At 43.3% G+C, this 22,086-nt stretch overlaps 1 protein-coding gene across 3 annotated transcripts in view; it reads right to left on the reverse strand.

Moving 5' to 3' along the window:
- Adamtsl3 (ADAMTS like 3) overlaps positions 1-22,086 on the reverse strand; it is a 294,249-nt gene that overhangs the window by 181,904 nt on the left and 90,259 nt on the right. For all 3 annotated transcript variants that reach the window (XR_005089681.1, XM_028873809.2, XM_028873810.2), the window contains exon 4: positions 5,748-5,875. Coding sequence is in view for 2 of the 3 variants with exons in the window: in XM_028873809.2 (XP_028729642.1) it covers positions 5,748-5,875 (128 nt within the window). In the remaining variant the exon portion in view is untranslated. The remainder of the gene's footprint in view (positions 1-5,747; positions 5,876-22,086) is intronic.

A 22,086-nucleotide genomic window follows, 5' to 3' on the forward strand; every position in this document is an offset into this window, starting at 1 on the left:
CCTCGGTGATATAACATGATGGAGAAATGTAAGATGAAATAAACCCTAGGGTTTTATCACAGGAACAGAGACATGAACTGCAATACCGTTTTCCCAGAGGACCTGAGTTTGATTCCCAGCCTCCACATCAGATAGCACACAACTGTAACTTCAGGTCCAGGGGATGTTACTTCCATCTTCTGGCCTTCATGGGCACCACACACATGTGGCATACAGTTACCCTGACACACACAGACTTACACACACACACACACACACACACACACACACACACACACACGAATTTTAAAATGAAGTTTAGTGCCTGTTCATATCCTGTTTGCAAATTAAGGACATACTGACATTTTTATGATGCTGAGATTTCCTATTTATGACTATTTATGATCATGTTTTATAAAGGACTTACCTATCCTTCAGAGAAGTCATTGCAAATGTTTTGTAATTTCTTAATAGTTCAAATGTTGTCTTTTGGAATGTTGGTTTCTAGCTTCTTCTACAGAGTAAGAGCCCAGTTATTTATGCATTCGTCTTTCCTGGAATTCTCCAGTGAATTCTCCAACTATTCCCATCATTTGTGTGTAGGTGCTCTTGGGTTTACTATCTATTTGAGCTGTGAGTCCTGAGAGTTACTTCTTTATTTCTAGTCCTAAAATTGTGTGTTTTCTTGTCTCACCACTTTGACTACACTGACTAGGACCCCAAGCACAACACTGGATATAAACAGTAACAGCAGGAAGTCTTACCTCCACACCTGTTGCTAAAGACCATGTGGCTTCACCTCATGATGAAGCATGTCTGGGTACGTTAGGTGTGAATCTCTACTTCCAAACTGCTAGGATTTGGGGGGTTCAGTCTTTTATCAAATAAATCACTGTGTGGCTTTCCTCCTTTCCCACGTGGAATTGCTGTTGACGTCTTGATGTTGTCAATGCTTCTTCCTGGGTTCTGCACTCTAGGACTGCAAACTTAAGCTACAAGTGCTCTATTGGTAAGAATCCCTCTCCAGATCCCTCACCAGAGCCAGGCACATCAGGGTCACTTTTTACAACTGGCATGCACTCATTGTACATGGTCCTGGGTTCCAACAGGACATTTTTATACAACTACATAATGCACTGTGAACATGTCCACCCCCCTGTACTTCCCACTCTCCCTTTCTCACCCATCACCCTCCCATGTGTCTCCTTCATTTCCTTAGACAGATTTTTTTCATGTCATGTAGGCATACATCATTTATGTATCTGTAAAATCTAGCATACACACATGAGAGAAAACACATGATATTTGTCTTTCGAGTCTGACTTAACTCGATTAATATGATAAACTCCAGTTGCATTCACATTCCTGAAAATGACCTAATTTTGTTCTTTATGGCTGAATAAAATTCCATCATTCATATATATATATATATATATATATATATATATATATATATGCCTCTCATATTCTCCACTCTTCTATTAACAAGTAGATTCCATAGCTTAGCCCCGTGAGTAACAAGGCCACCTTTATGTTAGCTTTCCATTACAAGCCCCCACAGTCTGTGGGCTATATGCATTCAGCCTCCTTACTGTACACAATGTAAGCGGGCCACTATATGTACACCTGAAACTCTTGGAAGCACAGTAGTTCCCATGTTCTAGAGTGGAAATACTTTTTCCATTCATAATTAAGACCAACATATTTAAATTCCCTTAGGCTGGCATACAAAACCTGTTGGGGAAGTGCATGAACCGCAAAGGTCCTTCCTCGAAGCTAGGGTTGCAGGTCCTAAGCTGTGTCTCACAAGCTCTCAAGGCATGGGCTCCTGGATTTATGGTGGGATTAACCCTCTGTAAGCTGGGTTCACACCTCCACCACCAGGACAGGCAGAGGATCGGCCACATGCTCACTGTTCTGGCCTTCAGTTTTCCCTGGGGGTCCCCCTTAATTTCCTATGGTTTTGATTTTAAAAGCACACATGTCTAGTTTACCTGAGTTTCTGAGGAGGAGTGGCCAAACGAAACTTCGAGTGAAAAGGCTGTGAATTACACACTTTTGTAAGAAGTATTTAAGAGGTTTTGTCTACGGTTCACTCAATTTCTCTTAAGGGTGACATCTTAAGAGAGTCCCCTGGCACAGGGACACACCCAGGGTGTTACCATTTGGACAACTGAAGTATAGGACTCTTCTATCATCACAGGGATCCCACCAGCTTCCTTTGGTGGCTGTGTCCCTCTCCCCTCTTATTCTACCACTTGGCAATGACTAATCTCTTCTCCATTTCTAAAAGTTTAATCATTTCAAAAATACCTCATGAGCAGGATGAAGCAGTACTTTGGACTTGTTTTTTGAAAGATCATCTGAATTTCCAGAGATTCACCCAGGTTGTTCTGTGTATCAGTGATTCATTTTAATCCTTCACCACCTTTAATCCCAGCACTTGGGAGGCAGAGGCAGGGGAATCTCTCTGAGTTCAAGGCTAGTCTGGTCTACAGAGTGAGTTCTAGGGCAGCCAGAGCTATGCAGAGAAATCCTGTGTTTGAAAAACCAAAAAGAAAAAGGAAAGTATTTGGTTTTTAGAGTGGCTAGACCAGCGCACCTTCCCACCACCAATTTTGGAGCAATCTAGTTCCCCTGCATCCTTGGCAGATTTCTGTGTGTCAACTTTTTCCTTCTGTGGAGGTTCTAATCAGTATGTGATGGTGTCTCATTATATTTTAGTTTACAATAGTCAGACAGACTAAATACTTCCCAGGTATTTATTCACTGTTTCTGTACCCTACTTGCTCATCCCTCACTCATTTTCTGACTAGATGTTCTGTCCTAATAGCCAGTTTTTAAAGCTCACAGCCTGTTGTCAGATGGCTGGCAAATCTCCCCGTCAATCATTTCATTTGTCCCTCTGCCAAAGGCACTCCCTATCTTGATTATGCAGCCGTATGTCTTGATATGACATAAGCTGATACGCCTTACTCTGTTCTTCTTATTCGCCACTTATTTCACCTACTCCAGGTCCTGTGCTTTTCCATCTACATTTTAGACTAATATCATCTGCATCTATAAAAAATATTGTTCATATTTTAAGAGAAACACAGTTAAACCTATATATCAACTTAGGGAAAAAGTGATATATTTGCCATATTGAGTTTGACAACTTGTGTATTTATATCTTTCATGTTTTCAGAGGAAATACTCCATAAAAATGAGAGAGATGGGTGCTGGCACAGGGCCACCACAAGAGTGGGCACAGACGAGAGACTCTAAGCAGCTGTACCCCGATGGCTGAAGTATTTGTTACTGAGATATTCAGGCCTGAGGTAGTCATCTCCTTAGAGTCATCCCCTTCAGTTCGATGCTCACTGGTGACCCCATCAGGCTCCATTGAAAGTTCCAATCCACTGCTCACACAGATGGTCCTGCCTAAACTAAATGGGTCATAGAACAAACACAAAATCTTTCAGTCTGAGAAAGGGAGTGGCAGGGAGGACAGGGGCTTGCTAAGAATGGAAGGGGGTTGGAGTCAAGAGAAAAAACTTTGGGACACCACCTAAAGAGTTCATCACGTGTCCCTTCCCATTGGTTAATGTGCAAGTCACACCCAAGAAACCGAAGGGTGTTGAGGCCAGCTGCTGCAGCTTGTCAGAGTGAACTTTGAGAGTTTGTTCATGTGTATTCATCTGAGGGTTTCCTGGGGGACACATGAAGAAAGAGTCAGCATGAGGTGATCCTATGAGTCCACCAGGGCAGCACTGAGGGTAATACAGGTAAATAAGCTAGGCATGTACCTATGGGCCCAAGGGTTGAGGAAAAGCCTTATACAAGACAAAGTGTGCTGAATAGAGCATATCAAGAGAAGAGGAGACAAGAGAGCCCATTGGACTAGGCTCAGAGATGGGCAATGGCTCAGAAAAATTCACCAAAGTCCTCCCAGGAGCCAGCTCTAAACAGCTGCCATGCCGCAGAACACTGTCTTCTTTCGCAACAGTGTGCTCCCTTTCCTCTTCTGTCCAAACCTTCAGCAGGAAAGACAGAAGCTGAGCAACGTTTTACTCATCTACACACAGCCCCCTTAGGATGAAGAGGTCACAAACCCACAGTCATGGAGCTAACTCAAAGACAATGGAACAAAGACCACTTCTTTGTTATTCTAGCTACCATTGATTTCAAATGATTCCTCATATTTGGAGGTTACACAGAGACAGCCAAGCTGCCCCTTCAGTTTTCAGGTTGACCACTCTCCCCTCAGTGACTGACCAGCACCGGAGAGGAACTTACCCGACATCAAAGAAGTCACTACCCTCCCCTTGACCACAGGTATGTGGCCCTCTGACAACAGGTCTCGGTAGGATATATATGATATTATGAGATACACCATCATTCTTCTGCATATCACAATGTACTTAGAGTAGTGGAGCCTTGAGTTCCCAGCAAAAATGAAAGAACAGGGAGAGGGGACCAGGCATAGCCCTTATCTTCACTGGACTAAGCCGGGCTTCAGTTCTACAACCATTTACAGAAGCTGATGTTCTGTCAAATTTTTCTCTAGAGGAAACTACTGCCATGCTCCAACAGCCTTGCCATGCTTCCCTGGCTGGACTAATGTGTCCTCCTTCTCAAGGGACTCTGTTCTCGTCATCCACCATGCCCTGCACCATCCCAGGGAAACTGAAGGACATTCTTAGTCACTGTCTTAATATACCTGCATAAGATCCGCATGAATCGTAAACTGAGCAGAGTCAAATGTGCTCCCTCTGGGTTTCTTCTCGAGCGGTAACAGCCAGGTTACTCTTTCACCCCACAGCGTCCCACATGTGAAGGTGGCTGCGGTAATCTAGGAGGTTTTTGTTTGGGACCAGAAGATGAGAGTCCATGGCCCTGAGGCTGTGTCTCACCTAAGAACCAGGTTTAAACTCTCCCAGGAGTCACGACCTTAAGAACAGCAAGTACAGGTTTCCCAGAGACTTGTGGGCTTTTAAAATTAAACTGACCTTACATTTTAGTATAAGTGTACCTACAAGGTGAAAGCAGAGCATGTGTTATCACCACATGTGTGTGATGTCTTTATTTGAATATGTGGGTATGCTCACCTGTGTGTGCATATGTGAAGACCAGATGCCAATGTCCAGCATCTTCCCCATAGTTCTCTATCTTATATTTTGAGGCAGGATCTCTCACTGAACATAGGTTCACTGCTTTGGCTAGACTTGCTGACCAGCACACCCCTGTGATCCACATCTTTGCCCACCCTATACTGGGTTACAAGTTTTCACCACCACTTCTGGCTTTTATCCAGGCTCTCGGGATCAGAACTTGAGTCCTTATGCTTGTTCAGCAAGCGTTTAACCCCCTGTGCCAGTTCCCCAGTTCCTGCACCACCTTCTTGACCCATGGTAGGTTCACAGTGAGTGAACAAGAAAGAAATTTCAGTGGCAGCCTCTCAAGCACTGCCACCAAGATGACATAACCTTTTGCTCCCAAATCCTGACAATATCAAGCCAGCATCTGAACGTAACAGGCCTTCACCTTCATAGAACTGCAGTGACTGGTTCTCCTGAACCCTGTGACCATTATGTAAATAGGATACAGTGAAATACCCGGAAGTAGGACCATTCCCATTTAAATAGGTTACCTTGAGATTGGGTGATGTTTATGGCAGAAAGTCACCAAATGGAGCACTTCAGACCCACACCTTCTCCCCTCCTCACTCACCCAGAATCACTGACACAACCTCCCCCCCCCCCCCGAGCCCCCAAGCCACCACTGACCTTCCCGTCAGACACCTCCGCAGAGAATAGGAAGCTCCACCCCCACAGGTCCGGGAACAGTCGCTCCAGTCTCCCCAAGCATCCCAGTTGCCGTCTTTGTCTTCCTCTGAAGGGGTGTTTCTCGAGGTCTGGATGTGGGGGAAAATGCAGCCAGTTAGAGAAGTCACCTAATTCTGCTCACAGGAGATAGCCATGGCAGTCCAGTTTGGAGAATGGGATAGTGGTGCTGCCAGAGACTCCTGGGGCACACAGGGGCGGAGGCTGTTCAGGGTGTGTAAAGTCCCAGCCATGTACAACGAGGAGGTTCCTGGCTTGTGCAGTACAGTACTGGGCTGACAGTGACTTCAGCCGGTCAGGAAGTGAGACACCATCTTCTGGACTTCCCCTTACACAGAGAACAAGCGGAGCTGGAGAGATGGCTCATCGGCTAAGAGCACTGGTTGCTCTTCCAGAGGACCTGGGATCGAATCCCAGCACCTGTCCGGCAGCTCACAACTCTCTAACTTCAGTTCCAGGGGATCCAATATGGAATACATACGTGTGGTACATAGACATACATGCAGGTAAAACAACCACAAAGTAAAAATAAAGATTCATAAAATAAAAGTAAATTAAAAAATAAAACCTCAAAAACAGTGAAAGTGAGGGAGTGGGGAAAATTGTCTCAATTAAGAGTTACGGCAGCAGGGCGGAGGTGGCGCACACCTTTAATCCCAGCACCTGGGCGGCAGAGGCAGGCGGATCTCTGAGTTAGACGCCAGCCTGGGCTACAGGACAGCCAGGGTTACACTGAGATACTCTGTCTCAAAAAAAGAAAAAGAGTTATAGCATTGACATAACAAGTAATCATAGGTATTAATTTTTCTCATCATGCTTTATTAGTGCATATTAATTGCACAAAATGTGTTTCATTATGACATTTCATACACACATCAAAAGCACTTTTATCATATCTACTAAAAGTAGCTATAAGCTGTTTTAATATTTGAGATAATATCTCATGATGCAGCTCCTGCAGACCCTGAACTTTCTGCACACACCAGGCTGCTCTCCACCTATTATTGCCTCGGTTCCCTAAGTACTAGTATTGAAGTTTTTTATATACAAATAGATAAATTCTTGGTCTGGAGAAAGTGCTCAGCAGTTAAGAGCACCTGTTGCTCTCACAGAGAACCCAAGTTTGATCTCCAGCACCCACGTAGGAATTTATAACTGTTTGGATCTCCAGTCCCAGGGGATCCAATGCCCTTTCTGACCTCAGCGGGCACCAAGCACACATATGATCACAAACATACACGCAGGTAAAACACCCACACATAAAACAAAATGAATAAATCTAATAAAAAACTTTTTTTTAAAAAAAAAATCTATAAATTCTTAAAATATGTCCAAATGAATTCCAGATTTCTTAGAAATTTATATGAAGGCTCTGAAACCATAAAATACCAGGAAAAATCATATGCCATATAAACATTGATGGTCATATGGTTAGCATAGGAAAGACTGTCTTATATTTATTAACAGAGGTAAAAAAATAGAAAAGGCTGGTATGGTTTAATTTCTTCAAAATAAAAATCCAGGCACTTTCTCTCTATCTTCATATAAAGACAGTTTAGTAAACACATATGAAGACATGGCCGTGAAAGTCGAGGAGCACGGGCTGGAAGAACACACATTAAACTGCCTCTAAGAAGAGAAGAGGCAGATCTGCGTGCGGGTCTGCTCGCCGTCCCTGAGGAAAGTCACAGAGGAACAGCATTACTTTATTTTCCTTTATCGCTCTAAAAAATGTCTACAGCAAATAAGCCCAAGCTTCAGAAATCAACATTGAGCCAGGTGGGCTTTCATGGGTAATGGTTTTGCTACTCTCTGAACTTTGGTGATTTTTGAAAAAAATTTTTTTAAGTATGTTAGGCCAAAATACACTCATTAGATGACAACACCTTACCTAGATACAAGGCTGTATCATGTTTAGCATGGTAAGTCTGCCTGTGAGCAGACGAAGAGACGCCCAGATAAATCAATTCTTACAGTGAGAGAGTGAGAGAGCTTTGAGTGACTTCAGCAACATTTTTGTGTTATGTCCCCATATTTTGTAGCACATTTTTAAAGTGTTTATTTTTACGTTTAGTTATGTGTATTTGTGTGTCTGGGGTGGCATAGTGCATGCACATGATTGAGTGCACGCTACTTTGGAGGCCAGAAGAAGGCATCGGATCCCCTGGAGGGGGGTGTCACAGGACGTGGTTGCTGTGAGATGTCTTTCTGTATGCTGTGAATATGTGTTGCTCTGATTGGTTGATAAATAAAGCTGCATTGGCCTATGGCAGGGCAGGATGGAGCAAGGTGGGAAAATCCAAGGGAAATAGTGAAAAGAGAAAGGAGAGGCACGAGACGCCATCCTGCCATCCAGGGACCAGCATGTAATGGCACACAGGTAATGCCACAGAACACCTGGCAACATACAGATTAATAGAAATGGGCTGAGTTTAGTTATAAGAAAGAAGCTTGAGCCATAGGCCATGGCCATATAGTTTGAAAATAATATAAGCCTCTGTGTGTTTATTTGGGTCTGAGCAGCTGTGGGACTGGGTGGGACACAAGAAAACTTCCAGCTACAGGTGGTGGTCCTCCAGAATGGGTGCTGAGAACAGAACTACAGTCCTCTGAAAAGGCAGTAAGTGTTCTTAACCACTGACCCATCTCTCCAGCCCCTTGTACCATATTTTAAAAGATAAAACACATAATGTCTTACTTAAAACCAAGCAAGCAAACAAACAAAACCCCATCCCCTTGGACTATAGAAATAACTGTACAAGTCACACAGAATTTAATAGGTAAGTCATAAGACAGAGAATATAAAGGTATAGAGGGAAACCATGGCATAGTAAGGAATACATGTGCCTGAATTAAATATTGCTCAGGTTTCCCTAAGCTTTCAGGCACGTTACATCATCATCATCCCCTCCCCCTAAAAAATTAAATTAAGAGGGGAATTGGTAGGGAAGACCTTCAAAACTGAAATCAAAAAGTAATGATAGGAAGAAAAAAGGTTTTCCAATACTTTTCACTCAAGTCCCACAGGTCATCGGGTCTGACAGATTCTGTTAATAGCACAGTGAACAGCCCTATAGAGCAATACCTAAGCCTCAGTAGAGAGACAGAAACAATAAATATTTGGCAGCTGACCAAATCTGTCATCAGGAATGGGAGCTAATTAAACCCATACTATTTACTGTTCTAATTAAGACCACTGTTTAGTTCGGTTTTCTGCCCTGGAAGTCATCAAACATAACTGTACCCTGCCTATAATACAGTATAAAATATAAAATTCTACTGGATAGAAAAATACAATTAGCAGTTTAATACATTCATCTGGACTTTTAGATGGGGTAAGTCCAGATCATTTAGGCAAATATTTAAACTATACACAGCTGAAATTGGTTTTGCATTCTGTCACTCGATATATGAATTGGTCGAATGTGAAAAGTTGAAAAATATCATCATATATTTTTTAAACGAAAGTTGAGAGCTCCCTGCAATACTGTTTTAATTTGTTTTTATTCCCACCACCCCATCTGTTCCATTTATAGTTAGAATCGGGTTTCTTTCCATAACTCCTCCACCTTCACTTACAGAAAACATCTTGATTCTAAAATAATTAAAACGGGCACATTATAAAATGAAAACATCTGGTTTCTCTGATTGGATCTGTCAGAGTTTTTTTTCCCTCTTAAGAAAACAGAAAGCAAATGGCATCTCATGGGGTCCCGCGGTGTTTCCCTTCCCGGTTAGGATGGTTGGGTTCCCGAGACCCCAGCGGCAGTTTCTGCCAGCCAATCCTGTTGTTCATCCTTCTGAGTACCAAGTAGCAGCAATGTCCCTGATTTTACCCACTGCTCTCTTTTGATCTTCCTTTCCTGGAATTTCCACCCCTCTAAAGAAGTCAACAATGAGCCCCAATCCTTTTCTCGGGAAGAATCCTTCTAGATTTTCCCAAAGCCTCCAGTACCTGGCTAACTCCCCAAACGCTTTCTGCTCTCCTCGCTCTTTCGTGACTGTGTTCAATCTCTGCACACAATTAAGGATGCAAATTTTAAATCTCAAAATGTAGTGTCTAGACTGTGGCATTACATCTAAAGAGAATATAGGCCATATATTGCCCCATGACCCATACTCGTGTGTGTGTGTGTGTGTGTGTGTGTGTGTGTGTGTGTGTGTGTGTACATAGATGTGGAAACCAGAGAATAACCTTGGGTGTCATTTCTCAGGAGCAGTCCACTTTGATTTTGATTCTGAAACAGGGTCTCCTTTAGGCTTGGAGCTCACTTCTTTGATGGAGCTGGCTTACCAGCCCAAGAGATCTGTCTGTCTCAGCCTCCCCAGGGCTGGGATTATAAACATGTGCTATCATGCTTGGCTTTTCTATGTGGCTTCTGGGAACTGAACTAAGCTATTTCTGTAACCCATGCCAAATTTCTTTTGATAAAGTTTCCCTCCCCCTTTCCTTCCCTTCCCCTTCCTCCTCCCCTCTCTTTAACCCCCTCCTTTCCTCTCCCTCCCCTCCCCCCTTCTCCCTCTCTGTCTTTTTATTTCAGAAACACCATTTATTGGAACTTCCTTTGGAGGCAGGATTACATAATGATTAAAGCTGTTATGATAAGCCTTTAACTTAAAAAAAAAAAGCCTCATGTTAGACAGTGATGGTCACCATTGCTCACACACACGGCTTAAAACACACATAGAAAGTAAATCATACAGCATCTCCATATAGCTAGTGAATATGTCACAAATGCCAGCAGTTGTTGTTAAAAATATCACCTTCAAAATGATGATGGCAGAGCCAGCTCTCCAGTCCACGCTAATGCAAGACTTAACATTAATCTCCAGTGAATCTCCTCTTGTTGCTCTTGGCTTGGGAGATCAGCCAGCTGAGGTCTGTTCAGACCCTGATCCCAGCACCCATCTGTAAGCCATCTCCTTGACTTTGCAGCTTCCCTGTGTCCCCCAAGTCACTGATAAGCATGCTAGACATAGCTTCCCAATCTCACAGAATTCCATTAATGCCTTTTTCAGTTTTTTTTTTTTTTTTTTTTTTTTACAGTAGTGAGCAGACCATGATGCCTAGTGGGTAGACCACTGACCAGAGAGAAGACCTGTAAATATAGCTTAATGTTACCACAAAAATATGAAATAATCCCAATCGCCATTGTCAAATAGCAAGATGTAGAAGAGGGTTGTGGAGGATGAAGGGACAGCCATTCATGGGAACTGGGCAGAGCCTTACTGGGCTGTGTGTTGTGTGGGAGACCCACCCCCACCTTTTTTCCCCAGGGTACTCTTGAGGAGTGAGGGATAAGAAATTTAGATAGAAATGTAGAGGGAGAAAGAGACAGATAGAAACACAGGATCCTTATCCACCAGCCCCTCCTGTCTTTTCTAAAGGACTTTTTAAAGGAATGCTAAGGGGTGGAGCAAAAGACCTCCCCCTAGTGCAGCCAAGTACAGACCCTTCCAAACACCTGGTAACCATGCACGTGGTCAGTCCATCCTTTTATGCAGCCCTGCTGGCTAAAGCAATCTCAGATCTCACTAGGAAACCTCTGTGGACTCCCACAGTGGTGGCCACCAGCCTCCTGAGAGAAGAGGTTTGTGGTAGCCTCACTTTGACCAGCCCAGTCCCTAAAATCCAGTGGCCACAGAGACAGAACTGGCTTCATGATAAACCCAGACCAGGCAACTTTTGTTTACCAGTGGGTACTGCTTTTTCCAATTCCCCTTTCACACATCTCTTTAAACTGTCTTCAGTGGTTGTTTACACTCTGTGTGAACACCACCTTATAAAGCAAGCTGTTAAATGAACCCAGTCAAAGTTTGATTCATCCAACATCAAGTTTGTGCCCCTGAGGTAAGACCTAGACAGAGACCCGGGAACCATGTCCTTCCTAAGGCAGCTGCTGTTCATGCGGACAGTGCTGTGGGCCAGTCCTTGGCTTGGCTTATGTCCTCTCTAATCCCCACGGCCTCCCTGGTGGATATCCCCAGTGCCATCTTCAGGTGAGCAATGTTCTCAGAACCACATGTGTCCAAGGAATGACGGGGCCAGGGCATTGTCACCCGCCTGGGCTAATCCTGGTTTCCTCTGTGTGATTTCTCCGCTGATGCTCCACTTCCTTTGTGACCGGGAATCCAGTCAAATTCAGGCACTGAGCTATCATCACTCACGGTTAGCATTCCCAGCGTTGGATCTGCTCCCTCTGCTGCTGTGAGCCAGTTGACCACAACATTCTCTCGATATCTCAATGAAGACTTTTACGTTACCCACCACCCCCACCCCACCTTTAATGCAAGTGGAGCCACACTTCCGGTGTTCAACAGTCTGCCATTTTATCTCGGATATTGTGTGAGGAATGCACACTCCTGGCTGGCATTTGTGGGCTCCCAGGCATCTGCTGGTTCCCTTGTCCAAAGAGATACCCACGGTGGAAGTTCTGCACTAGGTGCCCTGAGAGGACAGATATGGATCGAGGTCCTCAAGCTTCTCTAAACGAGCAGGAAAGAGGAGAGGTCAGGGGACCCAATGGGGCGGCATTAATCCTCAGTTGTCGAGAAAAACAGATGCAGAAGCTATTTCCACAACCTTTGTTAGCAGAGTGGAGAGCAAGGCCAGCTCTTTTCCATAGAATGAGACGATTCTGTGGGAACCATATGCCCCCTATCATCGCCCACGGGAGAGTTGGTGTTGCACATGAGCCCTTATTTTTGCTGGTCTCTATTTCCTAAAAAAACTTTTCAACGTGCTGATTTTTGCTGGTGACTGTTTTCTGGTATCATACAATGTGTGTGTGTGTGTGTGTGTGTGTGTGTGTGTGTGTGTGTGTGTGCAATAAAACATTCAACATAAGTTCTTTTGTTTTAAAGAGCAAAGAAAAACACCAAAGGGAAACCTATGAAAACACATCTTAAGAAACAGTGCACTGTCTGTCCTTTGCTTTAAGCTATCAGGCTTAATGATTGCTTAGGAAATCATATTTTTCCAAGTAAAATCCTAGCTCGGGAATATGCTGGATGAAAAAAAATCCCCCGAAGATACTGTTTACTCATTATATAATCGGACTTGGCGGAAGCCCAGACTCTGGTAGGAGGGAACGTGTTCACAATCCCATAAAGGCTTGTGTTTGCTTGCTCTTCTTGGATCCCCAGGCATAAATCAAATCATAAACTATTTCCCTGACAAGTTCTTAAATCTATGACTTATACTGAATAGTGCCGTTCTGCTGCTCTAGCTAAAACATTAGTAATTAAACACAGATTTCACATCTAAGGTCACTTATTGGAAATGCCATATTAACAGCTCCATATTAAAAACAACTCCAAATGAAATGAGTTCCAGTGGGATATTACTTCCCAGGCATCAAAAAAGGTTCATTCCAATGTTCCCACAAAGGTCATTTGAGGAGATCTCAAACTGCTCAGATTTTGCTAACAGTAGATACATTCTTTCAGGTTAATACCACCTTAAGGTCTTGAGCGACAAAACTTTAAAATTATGAATGGAGTGGATGTCATAAAAATGTCAAGTTGTCACACAGATCAACAATTCAATTCAACCGGGTTGTATTGAACACTAATAATATATCTAAAGCCATGTGCTAGATATCAGTGATAAATTCCCAGGACTCTGATGCTCACCTCTCCTTTTCTAGTCCATACTACTCTGCTAAAATTCATCAGCTGGAGAGCTGATTGCCTGTGGAATCCGGTCAGTCCTTTCCTAGCCAATCTTTGTGCCTGGTCATTTTTACCACATAAGAGAACTTAACTCTCACTAATTCACTGGAACACATTTCACACTAATAAGCATCTGCCTGTCAGACAGATATCTCTCTCTCTGCAACTCCACATCTCACAGTTCCTGTTTAAGCTGCATCTCGCACTCCAGACATGATCCTCATCATTTCCCCAACAGAATCATGCTGGTCAAATCCTGTATGTGGTGTGTGTATATACATGCGTGTGGTATGTGTACATATATGTGTGTGTGGTGTGTGTATGTTGTATATGGTGTATTGGTATGTGTGGTGTGTGTGGTATGTGTGGTGTGCATGTGTGTGTGTGGTTTGTGTAGTGTATGGTATGTGTGTGTGTGGTGTGTGTGTGGTATGTGTAGTGTGTGTGATATGTGTGTGGTGGTGTTGTGTGTGTGTGTGTGTGTGTGTGGTGTGGTGTGGTATGTATGTACTTGTTCACATGAGTATGATGAGCCAATGTGCTTAACTAAGGAACCCAACAGTTGTCCCCATGCTTGAGTGGCAGCACTTTTTTTACTAAGGCATCTTTTGAGCCCCTTGAGGGGTATTTTATTCTATGTGTTTATGTATTAATTTATTTTTGAAGTGTTAGCATTCGCTTTTGCAGTACTAGAGATCAAGCTCACAGTTCTTGGGCATGAGAGGCAAGGCAAGCACTTTGCCACTGAATAACACCCATAGCCCCTGAGGAATGTTTTTTAAAACATGTCTTAGAATGGACAGAGTACAGGGAAGCCAGGAGACTGGGGCAGCAATGTGGACTGGTGTGAGCTAGATTCTTTAAATCCAAGATTTTCATCTTCATCTTTCTGTGTAAAGAGTTATGAGGGGAAGCTAAGGCTTTGGTGAGAAAATGCGCCAGAGACACAGAGAGGCACAGACAGAGACAGAGAGAACTGTCTATATAACCCCTTGTAGTGTCCCCCACTGGCCAAAGAGGACTGATGCAGTTCACACAGATTATGTCCTGCAGGTAGGGAAGGGCAGTGAGTGGATCTATGGGGCAAAGGCAAGCTCCGAGCATGCTAGCACACTCATTGATCAGCTCCCTGGACAATTTCAGAGCCGAGGCATGACGTCAGCAGACTGTGCTCTAGAGAAGTCCTGCTGGCAGGTAGGAGCATGAGGGAGGATCCGAGAAGTAGAACCTCCATTGAAATACTGCATGCAAGAGTCCAGAGCCCACGTGACCACATCATATCCCAAAGAGGCGGGCAGAGATGTGACACCTGAAGTCACTGGCGTCAACAACGGCAACTTACCATACCCAAGGGTAGGATGTATCAGGCCAGCTCCCTGGAGTCTGTGTTCAGTTGCACATGCCAATCTCACCCGAGCTTCATAACCACTCTCAAGCCCACCCTTGCGGCGGGATTCCAGTGCCCTTCTCTATAAGATGAAGGTGACTGTGTCAATAGTGGGGAAAGAGAAGAGCACAAATGGGCAGCACCCAGCGGCTCTAACTGGCTTAATTATAATGGTGCATCTGCCAAAGATGATTGTGTGTGTGCACTTGTGTTGGGGGCGGCATTCATGTGTGTGCAGGCACATGTGTGGATGAATGTCTGTGGAGGTCATAGGCCAACCTCAGGTATCTTTCCTTCAGGTACAGTCCACCCTGTTCTTTAGATGTAGTCTCTCACTGACCTGAAAGTCACCACAGACTAAGTTGTTTGCAAAGCAAGCACAGTACTAATTGAGCCACCTCCCCAGCCCCAAAAGAATTATTTGGCCAAAAATTAAACATGTAAATACTTCATATAAAAATCAAAATTTCTGACTTCTGATGAAAATGAAAGAAAAAAATGAAAATAATATTCACATTACCACATGATAATGATATCTGTATTGGGTGGTTCTGTGTGTCAACTTGACACAAGTTGGGTCATCAGAGGAAGGAGCCTCAGCTGAAGAAATGCCGCCTTGAGATCCAGCTGTAAGGCATTTTCTCATTTAGTGATCAATGGGGGAGAGCCCAGTCTATGGTAGGTAGTGCCATGCCTGGGCTGCTGGTCCTGGGTTCTATAAGCAGACTGAACAAGCCATGGGAAGCAAGCCAGTAAACAGCTCCCCTCCATGGCCTCTGCATCGGCTCCTGCCTTCAGGTTCCTGCTCTGTTTGAGTTCCTGTCCTGACTTCCTACAGTGATGAACAGCAATGCTGAAGTATAGGCCAAATAAACCCTTTCCTCCCCAACTGGGTCTTCAGTCCTAGTGTTTCATTGCAGCAATAGAAACCCTACCTAAGACAATATCACTAAATGAAACAGGTGTGGCCACTCAATTATAATGGGCAACCCAGAATCTCTCCAGCCATCCACTTTGCAGTAACAGCCACAGGCTGCTATTTCTCATCCCCTCAGGATGACTACTGAGAAACAATGCACTGTGAGGAAGAAATGAACAAGGCCAGACAACCAAGGGTGGAAGCAGCAAGGCGTGAAGGGATTAGAACCCCATGTCATTGCTGGTGGGAATGCAGAGTGGTACGGTCATTATGGAAAACAATATGGCAGTTCCTCAAGAGTGTGTTCACCATATGACTCAGCAATTCTCCTTCTGAGGACATATCTCCCAAAATGGTACACATGGACTCAGATAGCCACATGCTCATCTCTGTTGGCAAATTATTTACAGTAGTCAGAAGGAGGAACAACCAAGACCAAATGTCTACCAACTAGAGAATAAATAAGATGTGCATGTATATGTGCACATATATGATTCAATATAGAGAAAGGAATTCTGACACATGCCACAACATAAATGAAATTGAAGTCATTATACCAAAGAAGTCAGGCACAAAAGAAATGTGTCTGACTACGTATGAAACACCCCGAGTCAGCCCATCCATAGGCACACAGTTGAGGGGTGACCGCCAGGAGCTGAAGAGAGGAGAGAATGGGGAGACGCTGTTTAATGAGCACAGTTTCAGCTCTGTGATATGAAAGCCAGCTCTAGACACGGATGGTTCCTCCACAATAGTGTATAATTGACACTACTAAACTGAACACTTGAAAATGCTTAAAGTGCTAGGTGTTGTCATGTAGGTCTCAACACAGAGAGAGAGACTGGGACAGAGATGGAAAGACAGACAGTTACAGGCAGACCAACATTTTCAAATGTAGAAAGAAAAAGCCTCAGGAAATGGAAACTGTCATTTAAAAGTTGGGTGATGAAATCCAATCAACCAGAAGATGATTCAAAACTTTTTAAAAGCAGGATTATAAAAGTCAAGGAGAAGGAACGGTGGGTGAGCATTTGATCTGCTGCAGTACGGAGCCCCTGATAAGCCCCAGGCTGTGAGAGTTGTGGAAGAGAACACACACTACCTTAAATCAGCTCCTATAGTGTGACTGATAAACGTGGGAAGGAGAAGGGAAAAAGCTGTAAGGACGGCATGCAATATTAACTAGGATTCAAACTTCAGTTTTTAAAACATAGTAACTCCAGACTCCTAATGCTGTGTGACCTTCTGTAATATATGTAGAGATACTGTTGAGGGAGGTGTTCTGCTGTGGGCACAAGTTCTGCAGGCCCCTCACTTTCTCTTCATTCCCTTCTTAAATTCCCTTAAAATCGGGCTGGCGAGATAGCTCGGTGGTTAAAAGCACTTGCTGCTCTTCCAGAGGACCCAGGTTTGGTTCCCAGCATCCACATCAGGTGGCTCAAAACCACCTGTAACTCTAGATTGGGGATGGGGGATCCAAAGGCCTCTTTTAGCCTCTGAGGGTACCTGTGCTCAACTGCACACACACACACACACACACACACACACACACACATGAGCATCATTATTTTATAATTCACATAAAATTAAATACTTTTCACTTAAAATGGCACTCATGGTGTGACAGCATTTTTATGACACCATGTCTGTGTACTTATCCTGTTCAAAAATGCTATCCATGAACATGCATGAGAATGTTCAGAATGTTGCCATATAAATTCCGGTTATTTCTAGAGCTGGATGATGGATGGGCTTGTGGTTTTCACTGTAGCCTTTCTGAACTGCTGGATTTATTAACTAACAAGTGTGACACTTTCAAACTTATGATTCTAATATATAAATCAGTTCAGTTTGGGCCCAAGAAATTGCCCCATGGTGCCTCCAAAATCCCTGGGCAATGCAAGGTCTCTCTGGCAAACACTGGTCAAGAATTTGGCCCTGGTGGCTGGCGCCCTCAACAGCATTCATGGAAACTGCCTTAGGACATCCCAAGCCTGGTTGTACAAGGTCTTCAGCCAGATGTTGCAGATTGTTAACTTCCAGCCCCTCATGAATCCACGAGATTCTAGAATGTTGCTTCTCAGCTGGACATTTCAGGCCCTGTGGAGCACTTAGGAATGTTTGGAGACATTTTGGAGTTTTGCAATTGGGGCAAGGGAGACAGCTTGTTAACCTGTTCCAGCTCCCAGGGCAGCCTGGACAGCTAAGAAGTATCTAATCTAAAGAGTGGCCTAGTCAGGAAACCATTCTAGAAGGATGCTGGTCATAAGACTAATCCTCTTTACTCTCATAATGATTTATAACAATTAATGTGAAAACAGTTACTTTCGAAGCCGATAAAACAACATGTCACGAGTATTTTCAGCACTCAAATGGATTTTGCCTTCACTCTGCTCATCACTGTGGATGAAAAGAGGATCCCTGAAGAAACCTGACACCTCCTGCCATCCTCAAGCAGACTCCTTAGAATGCTCTTTGTGCACTCTTGCCCATTAACAGCCACAGAATAGCCTTACGAAGCTCTTAATCCCAACATACCTCAAACCACATTTAAACCACTCATATCTGACAATCCACAGTGGGCTTTTCTTTCTAAGGAGCGGCGGGGGGGGGGGGGGGGGGGGTGTTGGAATACAGGCATAGTCTTTCAAGTTTCATGATACCAAGATTTTAGAAAAAGCTTCTTTTCAGACTTTTTTTCGTGATTTATTTTCATTCATGGTTAGCCATTTTCACATAGAAAAACACAGGATCCATGCCAACGACTCATCAAGAATATTACCCAGACCACATGCAAGGGGCATCGACTTTAAACAAATTCCCTCAAGAAATACTATTTGACAGTTAGTAAAGTGAGTCATGAAAGAAGCCAGCATGCTGTTTCCATCCCTGGCCTCTCTTTGCACATGCTGGGCCACTGCTGGGTGGAGTGTTAGCCCAGGTGAAGAGAGAAAGCTGGCACAGGGAATTCTGCATAGCTGAGACCAGAGTACAAAGACAGGAAGAGCCAACAACAAGACCCCAGCACCTTAACGAAAATGTTCCCTGAGTCTCCCAGGTTAGATAGCAAGAGTCAGTGTAGACCGCCAGGTGGAGAGGGTTCAGAACCATCGAGGCTTCTGCCAGGGTCTTTTGAGTTAAGCAAAGTTAAAGTTCCCTTTCCCCTTCAATAACATTCCCCAGATCCCATTCAGTCACCACCCTCAAAAATCTGGTTAAGTAACTGGAAGGCAGGGGAAACTGAGTGCTAAAGGAAAGGGAGAAGGAAAGGGTCCTCAACCTGGGCAATGGGGGCGGGGTGGCAGATACATGAGTCTTGATAGATGAATCAGACTACAGCAGACCTAATCAGAGGGCAGAGGACCACACAGTTTGCAATGTGGGAGGGCAAAGCATCCATGCATCCATGCACTGGATATAGTCATCAAAGAGTGTGGTGACTAGACAGTGGTGTCTGAGTAGTTTGATTTGTATCGATCTTCATCATTTAGCCTTGAACTTACAGTAGCCACATGTGAGGTACTTGTTAAGCTTTGTGGGCAATGGCCGCTGTACTGGACAATGCAAATCTAGAAATGTCTACGATTAAAGGAAGTTCCGTTGGAGCTGTAGCGTAAGTCACTGCTGCAAAATGGTAACGAAGTTGAAAGTCAAGTCAAGAAAAGAGAGTTTACGCGTAGGTACAAGTGTTTATACAAACACAAAACATGGGGATGTGTACTATACTTGTATATTAAATTAATAATTTTCAGTCATACTTTTAGTAAACTTTGAAAATCCCCAGTATAGATTTCTTTAAAGGAACATTAAAAATTTCAAAGCCAGTAGAGATTAAATTCAAACTGTGTTTTTTACAGCCAAGTATCAAGAATAAAGAAAAATGATGAATCCAGATAAAAAATTTTAACATAATAAACAATGGATTAAAAATTAAGGAAATCAAAAGAAACATAAATACGACAGGACATGGGCTCGTTTCAGAATGTTTATAGCATTGTTCTGTGTCATTGGCTCCATTTTCTACAATGTAATTTTGCTCTGCCTTGCTTCTAATGAAGTCTAAACCCTTTTATTACATCATTTGTTTACATCTTCTCCTTTATTTTATTTATTTACTAGGACATATTATTTGTCCATCTTTATAGGGTCCATTATGGTAATCCAATACATGCATACAAGGTATAATAAGCAAATCAAGGCTATAAACATCTCCATCCCTCCAATAACCAATCATTTTTATGGGTTAGGAATTCTACACTCTTCTGGTCATCCTGAAATCTATCATCTCACTTGGTTTTTCAGATACTCATTGTTTTCTTCGATGTCATTGATAGCCAAAACAAATGCTAATTAGAATGTACATGCTTCCATCTCCTTCAAAAATTCATCTCCTTGGTTATGGTTTTTTTTTAATAGGATGCAGAATATCTTCATTTTTCTATTGTTATTATTAATGAATTTTACTCCCTAAAGAAGGAGAAATCTATTCTAGGCTTTTATTTGTCCCCTAGATGTTGAAGATTCTTACTGAAAAGCTGGATTCCTACTCCTCACCTGGGCACACTCAGCAATTTCTTTATACCTGGGATTAGTGATTAACTAGGAATACATATTGAATCAAAATGGAAAGTCATCCCCCAAAGATAGGATCGCCTCTGCAATTTTTCCTTTGGGTTGACTAATAATGCTATCTTAATGCATGAGGTTTCTGCATGGACTTCTGTGGACAGCCATCACCATGACCTGCATGTTCAGTTCCCCTCGCAGCCACCCACCTTCTTGGAAAAGACCCAAGCACACTGTCAGAAACCTACCGCAGAGGAAAGCCCACAGAGTGTGTGTGATGCCTTCCTCCATGTTCCCAATTTACCTAGACCATTGGCTTCCAGTTCTTCTAATTCACATTGGCCAGCAATGCTCCAAACAAAACTGTGTCCATTAAGACCACCATGTGCTTGACCTTGCCTCTAATCTGTATAGGACTCGAATACATGGGTAAGTCAATATCTGTGTGCCTCTTTTCATCCATCATAAAATAATTACCAAATTTTTAGAAGCCTCGAAATTTCATTCATTCACTGAAGCTACAATCCAAGGTCACCTAGTTAACACTAACTTTCAGTCCCGAAGTTCTCCAGAGAAAATGCCTCTCAATTAGAGGGAAAAGCATGTGACCATCCAGCTCACATCTTTCTCACTGACTCCCTGCAAGATTCATGAAGTTTGGCCTTTTGTCTGGCTTTACTTGTTAAGACATTTCCAGCAATTAATGTAGTGTTGGACATAAGAAGCATCTGGTGGAAATATTTATAAAATGAAGACACGAAGTAAAATTTAATGAACAAACACAAGTATAGAGTTCGTACTTTCGATAATAAGCAGATGTGGAGAAAGTCATCTTCTGGTCAATGAGACAAGGATTTAAAACTTCTCCAATACAGAAAATTTCCTCTACAAATCATTTTTTACTTTGTTAAGATGTCTTTAGTTGAAATAGAATTACATCCCTCTCCTTCCTCCCTTTCAACCCTCCGGCTGCTCCTAGCTACTCACCCTGGACCACTCTCAGGCTGATAGCCTCGTTTTCTTTGATTATCATTGTTACTCACATATATACATATAATGCATGTGGCATGTGTATGCACAAATATACAAATACAACTTGCTGAGTCTGTTTCTGTTGTTTGTGTGTATATTCCAACAAGTACATCTACATCACAGCTCCTGCATCTAAGACTCGGGGAACATCGAGGAAGAGGAGGTAGAAAGACTGTAAGATAAGAATCAGGATCCAGGAAGTCTGCCATCAAACAGGCTCTCCTAGAAACAGCTGCACGTGGACCAATGGCAATATCAATAGACATAATGTCGAAGGAAATTTCCTCCCGGTCCCCACCCTAGACAAAGAACTACAGGCAACTAATGACTGCTAAGAGAGGGTTTCAGCCTCTCTCTGGGATGAGCCCCTTTATTCGTTGTCCAATGCAGAGCCATCAGCCCTAAAATCACATACAAATCATTGTCAAACAGAAAATGACCAGCGTCATTCTGAGCTTACCCCCCTTATTTCCCTCCCAGTTGTGTTTCTGTCCCATGTTGGCTTTTGGTTATGGGCTTGACACCATCCTATGGCACAGAATTCACATAAGAGAAAACGTGCACCCTGCTTCAGTCTTTAACGCTGCCCCCCCCCCACACACACACACTGGCTCATTTCTTCATTGCCAGCATTAATCCTCTTTTCATTAGGATTGAAGCAGAAGCTTAGGTGAAGACATTCCATCTCTGAGCAATAAGGAAAG

Source organism: Peromyscus leucopus, chromosome 1, assembly GCF_004664715.2.
Source record: "Peromyscus leucopus breed LL Stock chromosome 1, UCI_PerLeu_2.1, whole genome shotgun sequence".
Taxonomy (NCBI): Eukaryota; Metazoa; Chordata; class Mammalia; order Rodentia; family Cricetidae; genus Peromyscus; species Peromyscus leucopus.